The sequence below is a fragment of the Cetorhinus maximus genome, chromosome 8 (genome assembly GCF_964194155.1).
Source record: "Cetorhinus maximus chromosome 8, sCetMax3.hap1.1, whole genome shotgun sequence".
In the NCBI taxonomy this organism is placed as follows: Eukaryota; Metazoa; Chordata; class Chondrichthyes; order Lamniformes; family Cetorhinidae; genus Cetorhinus; species Cetorhinus maximus.
Window position 1 is genome coordinate 18,533,282 of NC_135886.1, and position 16,750 is coordinate 18,550,031.

Below are 16,750 nucleotides of genomic sequence, written 5' to 3' on the forward strand. Positions count from 1 at the left end.
CACCAGCACAGGTTGGCACAGGGCCAGGAGGAGCCATGACATGAGCAGCAAGAGGTAGCGGGTCCTCGAAGGTCAGGGTGCTGATGACCAGGGGCCAGTGTGATGGGGAGTATTGGCCCGACCATTGGTATACCGCAGGCGGTGCACCTAACTACAGATGAGCAAAAGGCAATGTCGGAGGTGCCTTAGGATGTCCCAGGATGTGGTTACTCACATGTGCCAGTTTTTCCCACAAGGATTTGCATCCGTAAAGACTTGGAGGCAATCCAATGCCTGTGGCATTAAAGATCACTGCCGCACTAAACATCTTTGCCAGTGGCTCCTTTGTTTAATTCTGCCTGGATCCTGAAAGCCAGGCTGCAAGAGTGCTGGGCTTTGTAACAATTGCAGGTTTCTGCAAGTGCAAGAGGCTATTGACTGCACACAGGTGGCCTTGAGAGCGCCCTGGCATCAGCCAGTCACATTCATCAATTGGAAGGATTTCCACTCTTTGAACGTACAGCTGATATGTGATCACAGAAGACATATCATGCATGATTGTGTTCAGTTCCCTGGAAGCTCTCTCAATGCCTATGTTCAGTACTACTCCCAGCCGCCACAAGTATTTGTAGGACCACTACGATTGCAGGGCTGGCTCCTTGGGGACAAGGGATACCCCCAGAAGACCTCGCTGATGATGCCAGTTTGCTGTCCACAGAGTGATGCTGAGGGGAGCTACTAGGCCACGCATGCCTCCACAAGGTCTACAATTAAATAGACGATAGGCCTCCCAAAGATGAGGTTCAGATGTTTGGACTGCTCAGGTGGGGCACTGCAGTAATTCCCAGAACATGTCCCGGATCATCGTTGTCTGCTGTGCGCTGAACAACCTCGCACTACAAAGATGGGGAGGATGCCTTGGCTGAGGAGACATGGAGGACTGCGGTGTCTTCTCTGATGATGAGGACATTGAAGGGAATGGTGATGGCGAGGGTCAGGGTGTCACAGAGACACATTGCAAGGGAACAATTTGGCAGAGAAGCCCATGACAACCTGATAGCTAACGGATTCCATGGAGAGTAAGCTGCTGAGACATTTCCTTCACTTTGGTTTTCTCTCCTCTGCTTGTTGGCAGGCCGCAGCTCCTTTTTGTTCATAGACATTATGCTCTAATGTACCTTGGTTTATGATAGCTGAATTAAATTGCACTACTTAACAACCGCCCTGCTGGTGTTTTGATCCTTTAGCATGCACCAACTGTGCTAACATACATGGCCCTTGTGCTAAACGTGTGTATTAGAACCTGCCAAGTACTCCATTTTCCCGCAACCTCAGGTACCTGTAAATAGAAAAGATATTTTTCCCCATACCCTCACAAAAGCCTGTATGCATGGCAACTTGGAAGTAATATCAAATCTTACCTCAGCAGGGCTGCACTCCAGTCACACACTCACCTGTTCCCAATGGGAGGGCAGACCTTGCATAAAGTTCTTTCCGGTGGAACCAGATATATGGGTGCACAGGGAGGAGTAGCACGAGAAGACCATTTGGGACCTCGAGATTGCTGCTCCGTGCAAATTGATCGGGGAAGATGATGTCCATTCCGCTACCACCCACCTTGCCCCGCCACTGTTTGCCACTCATCCACAGTAAACCCATATACCTTGACATCTTTGTCGTGTCAAAGGTTTGAGGTTACTTTGGAGTCCACTCACAGAGTGCCTCCTTGCACTATGGGTTGTTGCTTAGCAGCCACTCCAGACCCTCCTGTTGCAGAGAGTCCTACAAGTCTCAGTCATAAATGGTCTTAGTATTAGCCTGAGACTGTGGTCCATCATTGTGGAGACCCTGCAGAGCCCTGTTAGAGCTTCTGATGCTTCATGTCGATAGCCTCTCAGTCCTCACACGGTCCAGAACACAGGCCCATTCTACTCTCTCTCATTGTAAAGACTAATATCACACACTTCAATGCGGTCTAGTGCACAATAGTTGCAAACCGTTTGTGTGTCTACTGCAAGCCAAACAATTCTCCACGTGAGGTCTCACATCTCCTTAATCCTACACTCAATCCCTCTGACAGTCAAGGCTAACTTGCCTATTACTTCCTTACCTGCAGCTTTCACCTACATTAGCTCAAAATGACAAATCACCAAGGATGGCCAGGAATGATTGGATGTGCCCAACACGCTTTCTCCTAACATGTAGAGAAGCCTCTGGTTTGCTATTGTTAAGAAGACTGTGTAGAGCTTCACTCTTTCAACCCTGAAGGTGCATCTACAGTGTTCCTTGCCACTCATAGCGTGTTTAACTCTCCTTGAGCACTCCTTGCATCTATCCACATCTCACATCAAGGCAGGAGATGCAATGACTTCGCTGAACACATTTTCAGAGCTCAGAACCTGGTGAGCTGCAGTTTGCATGATGATGTGTGCCCAGGCTGCGCACACTCAAATGATAACCAGTGCTTAATCATGCACATGTGGGGTTATTGAGCAATTACCATATTGCTAATGTTCAGGAAGTGAATCTGTAAGAGTTCATTATCGGGCTGTGATGGGGGTCAAATTCCACACCCTTAAATGCCTGTGACAGTTGAAGCAATTAGCAGCAAAATGGAATGCAGGATACTTCAAAACGGTGCCAGTGAACGTGCCAAAAATAACTTTTTCTTTCTTTTCCTCTTGCTGTGTCGAGGTGCAGCCCCGACATTCACATCCAAGGTGAAGGCAGCCTGCTGACTACTATATCCTGTTGACTGTGATGATTTTGGCGGGCATCATCTGGTGGCCCAAAGCCTAGCAGGTTGTGGTCTGCCTAAGGGTCTCCTGCTCAGATGCACCCTCCTTGGTCTGATCCACTGAATGTGGTCATTGGCAGAGAAGAGATGGAATGGCAGGGCACCCTAGGAGTGTCTTGGGATGAAGCCACCCCCCCCCCCCCCCCCCCCCACCTCCAGGGTGTCTTGCTGGCATTCCTCCTCCCTGTGGACGGTTAAGGTTGCCCTCTTGCCTAGCCACTGCTGGAACGTACTCATGGCTAGTGTGATGGAGTGCAGGTCCATGTGCGTATCCGGCAGCCACTGTGTGTTCTGCTAGAACTAGGTCTCCAAGGTGATCGCCACCTTTTCCATGGAGGCAGCCATGGGCTCACATGTCAGATCCACGACAGCAGACAGAATGTGGATGGAATCCTCCAGGCTTTGGTCCAGTTCGCACATGACCTATGGCATCTCTGCCTGATGTTCCCCTGTCTGTATCTGCATCTCCACAGGTCTCTTATGGGTGAGCACAGAGACTTGCCATCTGCATGAGGCTGAGGAGGTTTCTGATCTCCAGCAGTCCCCCGAGTGCCAGAGACTTCGGCTGTCACTGCTTCCACCAGCAGTGGACCTGGGTCTGTGATCCCAAGCCTATTATAGAACGTGCACCCACCAAGATGAATGTCTCTGCATTGCTGGAGAGTGCAGGTGAATGCTGTGATGGTGCACCTTCTAAGGCATCATCCTCAGAGGTGGGATTGGGGCTGGTCCTGTGGCTGATCTCCCTTGTGGGCCTCCCCTTTTTCTTGCTGATACCTGGAATAAAGAAAAGAAAGATTTAGTGGATGCCTAAGCAGGCTCCCTTTTTAAATCAATGTCTTACTCAGTCGGTGCATCTTGACAACTGGAGGCATCCTCACTGGCTTCCTGGGGGTGTCCTATCTTGCCTACAGCGCAGGCACGATCCTGCTTTTCCCCGGCTAGCTCGGCGGCCTCCTTCTCAAAAGAAGTGAGGATTCTGATACCTGGCAGGTTGCCTCCAGTCTTGACCTGCTCCCTCCTGTTGTCCTGCAGAAAGATAGAAGTATTGATTGTCATCCCAATGGGTGCATGCCTGTGCCAGCTCCTGAGCCCTCTCCAGTAAGTGATTAACAAGTTGAATGTCCTGCAACTGATAACATTGAGAGCATGAAGTGGTTGCCACATATTCAGTGTATATGTCCCATCTGTTGCGGAGTCCTACAACCCAAACTCCTGTCTGGTATTCCTATGCACTCGCACACTACCTCATGCCCTGACGAGTGTCACTTTGGAGATGGTGCCACTTACCATGGCAGAGCACAGCAGATCATTCATCGTTTTCTTGCACTGCTAGGCAGTTCTCCTGCAGGCCCCACAGGTGCTAACCTCTGCTGCCACCTTCACCCAGGCTGCTGTGGTCAGATGAGAGGGCTTCCTGCTCTCATTCCTGTGAAATAGCACTTCCCGTCTTTCCTGGACAGCCTGGAAAAGAAACTGCAGGGAGACTTCACTGAACCATGGGGCCACACATTGTCTGCTCTGGGATGTGATGTGGAGAATCTGGAACCCCTGGCCTGCAGTGAGCGAATGGCTGTCTGGATGCCCTTTAAATATGGTGCATTTTGGGTGTAATTTCCCTATTGCACCCAAAGTAGAAACTCTACACCCTGATGATTTATACATACGAACATATGAATCGGGAGCAGGCCACTTGACCCCTCGAGCCTTTACATCTGATGCTTAGACTGCTTTATAAGCAGGCAGCAAGTGCTTTAAGGGTTAGCAATTATCTTAATATCTGTGTCTGTTATTTTGGTGTAACACAAAGAACTTGATCATTATAATCGGTACACGCTTTTTAAATTTCCTTTGTTAGTGCACCTGCAGAAACTTAAAGAAAATGAGCATCCTCTTTTAATTCGTCTTTTGGCTGGCCCAGATACAAATGTCTCAAATTTTGCATTGAAGGAGAATGAAACTGGGGAAGTTGAGGTATGATTTTTGAATATTGATAAGTTTGCAGAAATAAGTAAAAACACTGTTGTACAGTTTATTATTTAAGCACCAAAGAAGCTATTCATTGTTTCATGTTATTATAAACTTCTGTAGGACTGCGAAGTAATTCTATTGGATTGTCCTTCCAGCATTACAAGCTGGTTTCTTCAGAAGAAATCTGAATGCATAGGAGCATCCTATGCAGGATTACATTAGCAAGCAAACTGTGTTGGAAGTTGCAGTTTGAAAGAGGGTTGTATTTACCTGGACAGGCCACATGACCACTGACCAACAACTGCTTCTTAGAACCCAAATCAACAAAGAACAACATGTGTTACAATCCGCATAGTCAAATAACTTTTTAGAGATATGAATTTTCCAGTGACCTATGGAAAGGATCAAATGGCAAGATTTTGTATTTTAAGGCTTTTACTGTACACCAAAATCAATAGACTATACATAGTACGCAACTAATACACTAAACTACAGAAGAAGTATTCCCCAATAACTTCTTAACATAACCAAAAACCCCATGCCACATTTATATGTTACAGCACATTCTCAACAGATATATAGCCTTGTATTTAAAGTCCAGAATGCCTCCTGGTGACTCAAAAGATTCTATTCTCCCTGCCCTGCCAAGATAAATCTTCTGGTAACAAAAATAAAAATACCTGGAAAACTCAGCAGGTCTGGCAGCATCTGCGGAGAGGAACACAGTTAACGTTTCGAGTCCGTATGACTCTTCAACAGAACTAAGTAAAAATAGTAATTTTTCCTTAGTTCTGTTGAAGAGTCATACGGACTCGAAACATTAACTGTGTTCCTCTCCGCAGATGCTGCCAGACCTGCTGAATTTTTCCAGGTATTTTTATTTTTGTTTTGGATTTCCAGCATCCGCAGTTTTTTGCTTTTATCTTCATGAATCTTCTGGTGTCCTTTTTAAACAAAGTGCCCCTCACTCAATTTTCTGAGCATACTTGAATGGACTTCTAATAGCAAGACACCCACTGGTGACTCCTTCATCTTCAACTCTCTACAATAAGCTTTGTTCCTTCAAACAAGGCTTCCGTACACACCAGCACTCCACTTGGTGATTAACCCAAAAGCCTGGCATGTCAGCACCTTTGAGTCTTCTTCCTTGAATCTTGGTCTGACTGCCTCTGAAAGTCTGTTTGTCTGCATGTAGCAAGGTCAACTGCTTCCCCCTTTGTGTCCAGGTGTTAAAACTCATACCTGACTTTCAGTAGGCTTGACCTGATCCCCCATGCCTCCATGGCAACCAGATTGGATGAGCCCGTTGCTGAGCAGAGTTCAGTACAGCTTCACACCATCCCCCATTCCAGGGCATTCTGTTTTATCTTAAATTCAAAGACACAGATTAAAACTATCTTAATTATAAAGTCCCAGCAGTTGTAACATGTGACAAACATTCATTTCTTTCTTGAGACCATAAAGCTAATAGAGTCACTTTAGGGTCATTCATTTTTAATTACTGCTAACTAGTTAGTTGCATGGTTAACCACTTTACACCAAATTACATAGAATTTACAGCACAGAAACAGTCCAGTTGGCCCAGCCAGTTGACATTGGTAGTTATGTTTTCCATCCACCTTATTTAATGTCACCCTATTGACACTCCTATTCCTTTCTCTCTTATGTGTTTATCTGATCCCCTTTAATGCATCTGTTATTTGTGTCAACCACTCCCATGTGGTAGAAATTTCCACATTTGTACCAGTCTGAATAAAGAAGTTTCTCCTGAATTCCTTTGTGGATTTTTTAGTAACAATCTTGAAGTTATGGCTGCTAGTATTGGATTCTCCTACATCATCTGTACACCTACCCTATCAAACACTCACATAATTTTAAAGACCTCTATCGAATCACCTCTTAGTGGTTTCTTTTCTAGAACAAAGTGCCCCAGCTTGTTCACACACTTTCCTGCTAATTGTACTCTTTCAGTCACAGTATCAACCTTTTGATTTTTTTTTGCACTGGAGAGTGCTTCAATATCCTTTTTCCATGCAAACATATGAATTACGAGCAGGAGTAGGCCACTCGTCCCCTTGAGCCCGCTGTGCCATTCAATAGGATCATGGCTGATCAAATTTTAACCTCAACTCCACTTTCCTGCATACCCCTGATAACCTTTCAACCTTTTTTTATAATATGGAGATCAGAACTGTATAGTATTCCAAATATGGTCTAACCGTATATATGTTTAACATAGCTTCTCTGCATTTTAATGCTATTCCTCTAGAAATGAAGCCTGGCCTTATTAATCTGCATTACTACTTTCAAGAATTTGTGTCTCTGTACCTTATTTAGACTCTCTTATTTCCAAAGAATAGGTGGCTTTCTTTATTCCTCATGTCAAAATGCACCACCTCACTTATTAATGCTGAAATTCATTTGCCATTTACATGCCCATTCTAAAAGGTTTTTTTTAAATGTCTGTCATTATATTTTGTCATGGACATCCTGTTTCATTTTGATGTTGGTGCAAGTTTTGATATTGTACTTCCGATTCCTGCGTCCAAATCATTTTATGTAGATGCTGAACAACAGTGGTCCTAAATCCAATTCCTGTGAAACACCAAATCCCAATTTGTAGATATAATGGCCATTAGAATTACGGTAATTTCGCAAACGACCTGGTACATCTTTAGGCTTGTTCATGAGTGCAGACTTTGAATTTGAAATCTAAATTGTTTTAGACAGAGTTATTTATTTTAAAATACTTCCACATTCTTTGCTGAATTAAGTGGTCAGAAAAATATAACTTTCTGAGCAAGTAAATTGTTAAATGACATTTGATTACAGCTGCATGTATAGTAAATATAAATAGCAAGCTGGAAAGCTTTGAAAGGACCCAAAAAATGTCAGCAGCTGATTTCTGTCCTGTCAGTCATGTTTATCAACAAATGTTTTGCAGTGTATGAGTGTTATATTGTTTGTAGAAAATTGAATTTAGACTGTATTGTAAAAATGTTGTGCTATATAAATAACATTTTTTACTACCTCTATTAATTAATTAAAATAGTGCATGTAGAAATTTGACATGGATTCATTAACCAGTATGCTAAAAATAATGTAAACAGGAATTTGAACTCCCTAGTGAAAACAGAATTGAGCACAGTTGTGGTTGCCACTCACAATCTAGGCAATAAAGGAATTGGGTGGAGAACCAGAAGGATGGCAGTACCTTGGCAACCATACCCCATGAAAAATTAGCTCCTTCAGCAGAAAAGGGAAGAAACATTAGATAAAATTTCCTTTTTAAAAAAAAAATCTTCATTTATAGCTGTTTGGGATTGCTAACACTTCCGCACCTCCATCAACATCTGCCCAATAATGGATCCCTGTATGTTAATTACATTATCAGACAATAGAGGTCATTTTAACTTAGCTCGATGGCGTAAACTCGGCAATATCAAATTAGCCAGCCATTAAACACAATGCCCAATTTTCCTTTCCATTGATGTCAATGGAAGGAAATTTGGTGGGACATTTAAGTGGCAAATTCAATACCGCCTCTTACACACTATTGCCCATGTTAAAATGATCACCAATGGTTGAAAATGTTCTGATTTGTAATTTATATTCAAACTAATATTTTAGAGCAAATTACTAACTTTCTAGGATATTTTTTCATTCCTACAGTGGGATGCTTTTAGTGTGCCAGAATTGCAAAATTTCCTCATTATATTGGAGAAAGAGGAAAAGGAACGGATCCAACAGGTGCAGCAGAAATACATCACATTTCGTCAAAAACTGGAGCAGACCTTGAAGGCAGTTGGGAAGCCTGGATAACGATTACAGACAAACCAAAAAATAAACAAAAGACTATCGTTAAATGTTGCTCAGGACATGTGGGCAGGATTATCTCAAGGGACAAGTGCAACAACAAAGCAACAACAAATGTTGCTTTTAAAACTGTAAAGGTGCAGAGCTGGTTCCAGGAGTTTGAAACATTACTGCCTCTATGGAGCTACCACCCTGGATTGACCAAAAACAGCTGCTTTTCATAATTTAGCCCTTTGAGTACTGAAAACAATATCATAATTACAACATTTCTAGATCATTTTTAAAGTACTGTGAATTAAAAACCTTGTTTCTTTGCTTCTTAATACTCAGCATAGCAAATTTACAGAAAATGTAGGTGTTATAGAAATGGACATGCAGTTCAGAAGCTGCAGAGAGCATTCAGTGCTCAAAGGGTTATGCTGGTTATTCTGTAATGCACCAAATTACTATTTGGGCTTGAGGAGAAGTTCTATTAAAAGCAGGTAGTTGCTTTGTGCATGTAAGAAAAAAATCTTTAATTTTTGTCTTTTTATTTTTAAAAAAAATCTCTTAACTGTTGCATGTCTGATGCTGAATGTAATTGCATAGAATGCCATCACGTAATTGTCTGAGAACATATACAGCTTTCTTAATTGGATACTTTTAAAGAGAACTCTATCAAACATAATTATCTGAAGTGATGATCTATATTAATGAAGCACCTATGTACACACACACACACTATCTATATATATATATATATATATATATATATATATTATATATAGTTTAAAATTCTATTATAAATGGTAGAAATTGTCCTTTTTGAGTACATTCAGTATTTTAATCTGTTAATATTGCTGTTTCTAACTGGCTAGAAATGGCTTTGCATATTTTATTCTTGTGGCCTGATGATATCCTTCATGGGGTAGTATGCCTTTCTGCTTCCTCTACCATAATTTCTGTACTATCTCCTCTTTGAATACAGTTCATTTTAATTCAAACATTACCTAGATTCTGGGTAATGCAGTGACTTAGCACATTGGATGGAATCTTGTGCCCTCTCCCCATGGCAGATTTGGTGGCGGGGGCATTTAAACAGGTGGGAAGTTGGTGGATGGAGAGCCTGCCTCCACCCCGAGTCTATGGTGGGAAGGCCCCTAGACAAGCTTCTCATTCCATCACCAATTGAAGCCCTTAAGTGGGCAATTAATTCCTGTTTAAGGGCCTCATCCCACACTGCTGTATTAACATAAGAGTGGGTGCTCACCATTGGAAAGCATGGTATGTAAACCTGCGTAGGGTTGCTTGCAGGCTCCTAGTGGGAATCCCTCGTTCAAAGGTACTCTCAATGCCTGATCAAGGGACATGGCATTGGGAAGGCAGGGCCTGCTGGGAGCCAACCCCTGCTGGCTGCCGACCCGCACCTAATTTCCAACCCCCACCTCATTACTTACCTCTGGCCTGGGATCCAGCGATGATCTGAGGCCTTAAATGGGTGTCATACTGGCAGCAGCCACTGCCTCCTTGGTGGCGCTGCTGCTCAGTAGAGTTTCTGGCCTCTGGCCAACAGCTCTTGGAGGGCTGGACTTCCCACCCGCCAGGTTCCTTGCTGATCCCAGGGTAAGGCCCACCTCAGACCTGTCAAGTGCCTGAGTGGAACCGATGTGGCAGGCCTTCCCTAAAAGAAATGGTGGAGGGCTCTTGCCAGCAGCCAAGACACCCCTTGCCTCTATAAGATTCCACCCATCATCTTATATCAATTTTAGAACCTGGATTTGAAGTCAGCCCAGACCCCTGGGCTAATCTACTCCACCCTCGCAGATTTTGTGTGAAGTGAGTTTAGGTATTTGCTAGTGGTGTGGTACTAATTCTGCAATCTGTCTCAAAGGCCAAATGGATTACTGGCATAGGCAACACAATTATCATACAACAGAAGTAAGTGAGATTAAAGTTAAGTAGACTAAAGCACTTTGTGGGGCAGAGTGGAGGCATATAATTCTAATCTGGGAGTTTTGCTGCCTAAGTATTTCAACAGCAACACTTTGCTATGTTAAAGGCACTATATAAATGCAAAATCTCCCAAGGCACTTGACAGAAGCGTAAGTCAAAATAGAGACTGAGCCAAAAAGGGAAAGATTGGGAGGGGTGACCTAAAGCTTGGCTTTAAGGAGGAGAGACAGAAAGGTTTAGGGAGGAAATTTTCAGTGCATGTGGCCTGGACAGCTAAAATCTGAAATCCCAATGGTAAGGAGATGGGTAAGAGAGGGAGGTCTGAGTTGTTTTATGACTGGAGATCAGTAGCACAGAATAGGGTAAACCCATGAGATTGAACACCAGGATAAGAATAATATATTTGAGAATTTTCAGTGAGTTTGATATATGCCCTATCGTTACAATTGGATAACTTGATTCAGAATTCATTGATGAGGTTAGATAACCAAAACATTTAATTCCTCACATCTGCCCCATGCATGGCTCTGGTCACACGATAAAACTTGAAACTTGATATCTTTGGGGCTTTTTGCTTAGGTGCTTCTTACTAAATTTCATCACACCCAAGTGACTTAAAGTATTATTTTCTTTTTGCATACTACTTGGTATGATGTGTTTTGAGCATTTGCTAAAAGTATTCATAAAATTGAGTTGTTATTTCAGTGTTATGCACTATGACACTTCATTTTATAGCTGTGCGTTCAAGGATGAAATTCACCTTGTGTGGCAGTGCAAAACATGTGATAGAAGCCCATTTCGCACTCCATCTGATTTTTTTTTATTGTACTCAATAGAAAATTGGATGGAGTGTAAAATGAGTTGCCAATGTGCTATCACCCATTTTTCAATCCTGCCCAAGAATTTCATCCCCCAAATAAACATTTAGCAGAGCAGAAAAGAGTCCTATTTACTCTATTCACATTACTTTGACATAGTGATAGGTCAAAGACAGATATAGTGCCATGAATAGAAGACTACTGACTTCAAATCATTGCACTGAAGCACATCCTGAAGCCAAACAGAATTCCCCAATTAGTTTGCTGAGCCAATTTAGCAAAAAGCCTTTTGCATCACTTTGTTTGCTTTAAGTTATCCCTATTGTTTTAGTTTTTAAAGGAGAGAGTGCAAATATGAGTGGAAAATTTATGCAATACTCTTCCTGGAGCTGTGACTCATTTTACATTTGATAGTGCATAATCTTGCGTCAGAATTTTGAGTTTGCGATTTTAAGGAAGTCCCACATTTACTTTTAGTGAGAAAAAGATTATTATCCTGGTCAGAATAAAATTTTCTTCCCAACTTTTTTTTCAAAAATGCCCATATCATTCTGAGAAAGGTAAATGCAGATGAAACTGAATTTCTGGTGCCTTTGAATGGTGGTTTCATTAATGAGAGAGTTTCCCATTTTGGTGGCCTACATAAAGATTTTCCACTAAGATTGTGCTTTTTGAAACCACCTAAAAATCTTTTTGGCAGGCTCATATATTGTAAATAGGGGTTTCTGAACATTTATTTTTAACATCTTCCTGTATAGTTTCTTCCACAACTCATTTTGCAGTTTAAATATCTAATTTATTTCCTCTTTGTAAAAACTTGCTGTATAAAAGGAGTAAGAAGATCCAATCTGTAGGCCAATAGTTGAAAACTAATGACCAAAATTCAAAAATAATTTGGTTGTATGATGGATGCAAAAGACCCCAGGGGCAGGATTTTCCCAGCGGGGGGGGCAGGGCCCGCTCGCCGACGCATAAAATGACACACATTGACATCGCGCGGAACTCCCGACGTCACCGCGCCCCATTTAAATTTTCCGGTAGGCGGAGGCATAGCAAAATCGTCTGTGCACCCGCCGACCTGTCAATGGCCAGTTGAGGCCATTGACAGAGTCATTAGAGTAATTAATGGACCTGCCTGTCCAACCTTAAGGTTAGCAGGCAGGCCAGGAGCCCTGGCGGGAATTAGAAAAAGCATGAAACCTCATCCATGGGTGGGATGAGGTTTCATGTAGGTTTTTAAAAACTTAATTAAAGTTTTTTTAAAATTATGGACATATCCCAACTCATGTGACAATGTCACATGAGGGGACATGTCAGGGAATTTTTTTTTCCTATTTTTAATATTTTTGACAGTAGAGGCAATCTCCCTGAGGCAGCACTTAGCCTCAGGGAGATGAGTGTGCTCTTTTGTGCGCATGCATGAAAGAGCGCACTCTCAGGTTTAGGGATTCCTCCCCCCACCCGCACAGGGAATGCATAGCGCTTCTGTGCAGACGTCACGCTGGGCGGGCCTTAATTGGCCCGCCCACGTAGAATGGTGCCACACCTCCAATTGGGGGTGTCGATCGGAGGTGCACCTGTGTGTGCCCACACTTCAACTTCGCCCCCTACAGGGGGAGGGAAATCCTGCCCCAGGTTACTATTTGAAGCTTAGCAGGGAGTTCTCCCACTATTCTGGCCAATGTTTATCTCCCAATCAACACCACCAAAATAGATTAACTGATCATCTTACTGCTCTGGGGATCTTGCTTTGCACTAATTAGTTATTGCAAATACTTACAAAACAATAGTTACTACACTTCAAAAATAATTAATTAGGTGTAAAGCATTTTGAGATATCTTGAGGACATAAAGCGTACACATGAATTTAACTGATTCAGAAATAAAGAAATGTTCAAGGAATAATTAGATATTGTAGAGAGGCTGTTAATAGACTACTGGTATAGATGCTGAGTCAGTTTGCCTGCATATTTATGAAAAGGACAAATGTCCTTTGACAGGCAGTAATTATGACATTGGAATACTTCTGCAGTAAAGCCTCAAGAGGAAGAGCAGTAATGTTCAGTATTTAGTGAAATATCCTATCTAACTGCAGGCAGTGTCTACTTTATTTGACAGTTCCACATTAGTACAGTTACTATATATTAAAAATGACAGCAACAAACCATTAGCCCTAAGTGGCAGAGGAGAAACAGATGTGTATATTGTGTTTTTTAATTTATTTTATTTTATAAACTCACCTTCCAAAACAGAACAAATCTCTTATTGTGTAATCCTGCAGAATATTACACCAGACCATTATTATTGATGATGAAATATCTGGTTTATCAATGAACAGAAAAGTTTCTGATACTCTCTAGGTTAAGACCCATTAATGAAATTGGCAGAAATTGCATGTTATAAACCCAAAATTTGATTAGTAGATCTTTAATTACAGAGAAAAATTTACATCTCATTTTTTAAAAAAAATTCAGGATGCATTCTTACTGGGGTCTTGATCGTATGTTGTGGGATTCAAGGGACTTGCCCAAGAGTTTTGCAATAAATAAAATAACTTCTGATGAAACAGTTTATTTAAACAATCATATTTTCTTTCTTCCAAGTGTTGCATAATTTGATTCTCTGACATAAAACACAGGACGGTACTAGTTAAATAAGGAACTAAATTGGCACAAAACCTGTCCATTGAATTTTCTACAATCTGATTGAATCAAATTGGGATTTAATTTATCTGATGGCATTGGGTAGGATTTGATTTGAAATATTTTTGTACGCAATGAGGTAAACCAAAACAGTGTTGTTTCAAAGAGTTTGGACCTGATTCTATATTCTTGCTTGGCAAGTAAACTCTTTTCTGTGAATGAATCTTGTCTCCATTGCTGAAGATTTGCAGTTGAACAAGTATGGAAGAGTTGCACTCGTATAATTTGGCATCCGTGGGCATTATTTGTGTCACATCAATTTTTTTGTTACTACTTTATATATTATGCAGACTATAATTTTGCTTCCATGAGCTATCACCTAAACCAAGATGATCTTTTCCCCATTAAACAAAATTTTCCAGAAAAAAAAATCCCAGTGGCATATGGTAATAGTTGAGTATGGAATCAGGCCCATATTTTCATTACAAAATATATTGTAAAGAAGAATTGTAAAGATTGGAAGGTTTTACAAGTATTGTGTTTTAAGATTTTTTTCTTTCAATAAAACTGAAAAAATATTGAACAAAATATATTTTAAATCGCAATGATTATTTACACAAAGGTGTTTTTATTTTAGCACACTGGGCCCAACAAATGTTATTCTTCCCTATAAGATTTACACCCCAGAATCATGTTAAGGCCCATACCTGATCTGTGGAGAGATAGCTGATCTCAGCCAACACAAAAATGCTACTTCTGATCCTAGCAGCCTTGGAGGTGGGCAACAATTCCAAGAGCAGAATTTTCTCGTCGGCGTGCCTGCACGCTGACACGTAAAATGACACACGGTGACGTCGGGCGTGTGTCCCGATGTCACCACGCGTCATCACAATATTTCGGTGGGCAGGCACGCAATGATCTCCGATGTGCGCCTGCCATTAATTAACGGGCCAGTTAAGGCCCTTGAGCCACCAATTGACGATTTTTCAGGGCCCGTGCAATCTTCAGATCGTCGCACGGGCACAATGGGCAGGCAGGTAGGCCACATTTTTATAAACCTCATCCACAGGTGGGATAAGAGGGGTGAGTGGGGTCGTGAATGGTCTTTGGTAGACATTTAACGTTTAAACTTACTGCTACTTGCCTGTGTGAGCAGGAAAACTTCAAATCTCTTCACAGCTCCTTGGACAGGAATAACAGGCTTCAGGTCAGGACTCGAGTAAACATCATTTTTGGGACCTCGCTGGTTTCAGGAAGCCTTCCTTTACCCTGGGAATGGGAATTCTGCTCTCCACTGGAGGCGCCTCCTCTGAGGAGGAAGAGAGCACCAGAAGGGGGAGGAGGCCAGGAGTCCATATTCAGCCTCCAGAGGAGGACAGGCACAGGCACAAGGGGTGTAGGGCCAACAGGAGTGCAAGGCAGAAGGGACCGCAGAAGACGCCACTATCCTGCTGCCAGGATTTACAGGTGGCAAAGCAGTTACCTCAATATGTCTGAGGTGCAGTGCTGAAGGAGGCTCCGTCTCTCAAGGGAGACAGTGACCTCCGTCTGTCAGATGTTAAACCCTGAGATCTGCGCCAACTGTGGGTGGGCACCCGATGCCAGTGGTGTTGAAGGTCATGGCTGCCCTCAACTTCTATGCCTCCAGCTCTTTCCAGGGGTCGGTGGGTGATCTTTGCGGAATCTCCCAGTCAGCTGTCCACACTTGTGTCAAGTAAGTGACAGACGCTCTGTTCGGGCATACATTGATTACTGCTGAGACAAGCCAGACCAGACCTGCGAAACCTCTGGCTCACTCGCGATCGTTGGGTTCCCCTGCGTCCAGGGTGCAATCGACTGCACATGTGGCCATCAAGGCACCAGCAGATGAGCCAGGTGCCTTTGTCAACAGGAAGGGCTTCCACTTCTTGAAAGTGCAGATTGTGTGTGACCATTGGATGCAGATTCTGCAAGTCTGTGAAAGGTACCCAGGCAGCTCCCATGACCCTTACATCCTGTGAGACTCCCAGGTGCTGAGGCTCTTCTGTGCTTCGGCCCGGCCGGATGGATGGCTGCTGGGTGATAAGGGCTATCCCCTCAGAAGGTGGCTCATGATGCCGCTCTGCCATCCAAGAACAGAAGCTGAGCAGTGGTACAATAGGAGCCACGCCTCCGCAAGGGATGTGGGGGACAGAACCATCGGTCTTCTCAAGATGCGCTTCCAATGCCTGGATTGTTCAGGGGGTGCACTCCAATACCCCCCAGATCATGTGTCGCTGATACTGGTTGCATGCTGCGCTCTCCACAATCTGGTGCTGGAAAGGGAGGACACAGTGGAGGAAGATGATGTAGACACAGATGCTCCGGTTGCACACAATGAGTCCAGTAGAGAGTCCAAGGATGAGCACGCACAGGAGAACACTGAGGGGATCGACACTGACCCAGGCAACCACTGGGGAGGCTTTAATCCAACGATCCTTCATCTCCCCAGTCGCCACAGCCTCATCAGATCGTACGGTCACTGGCAGAGGGTCAGAGGAGCTGTTACCCTCATCCAGAGTGCCCTGGGAGTAGCCCACAGAGACGACAGGCAGCTCGTGTGCCGATGTGAGGTCGCTTTGGACCTCCCTGTTCACCATTGATGGATGGGCACCTAGCTGGGATACTTGTTGCCCAATCCATCTCCCACACTGGCACTGACCAGCCAAGGTCAATGCCGTTGTGAGGGCTTGCAGGTCCGAGTGCAACCCCAGGAAGCCCTGATTGTTCGGGAGGAGCCTCTCCACGATATCCATGGAGGAAGCATGGCGCTCGGC

General features: G+C 43.3%; 1 protein-coding gene across 3 annotated transcripts in view; it reads left to right on the plus strand.

The window, feature by feature from the left end:
• Positions 1-9,523, plus strand: part of rassf5 (Ras association domain family member 5) — a 147,311-nt gene extending 137,788 nt beyond the window's left edge. The window contains exons 5-6 of one of the 3 annotated variants that reach the window (XM_078546531.1): positions 4,635-4,750; positions 8,420-9,523. In XM_078546531.1, the coding sequence (XP_078402657.1) occupies positions 4,635-4,750; positions 8,420-8,569 (266 nt within the window). In that variant the 3' untranslated portion in view covers positions 8,570-9,523. The remainder of the gene's footprint in view (positions 1-4,634; positions 4,751-8,419) is intronic. The other 2 variants (XM_078546533.1, XM_078546532.1) reach the window with 2 other exon arrangements.
• Positions 9,524-16,750: the final 7,227 nt, after the last annotated feature.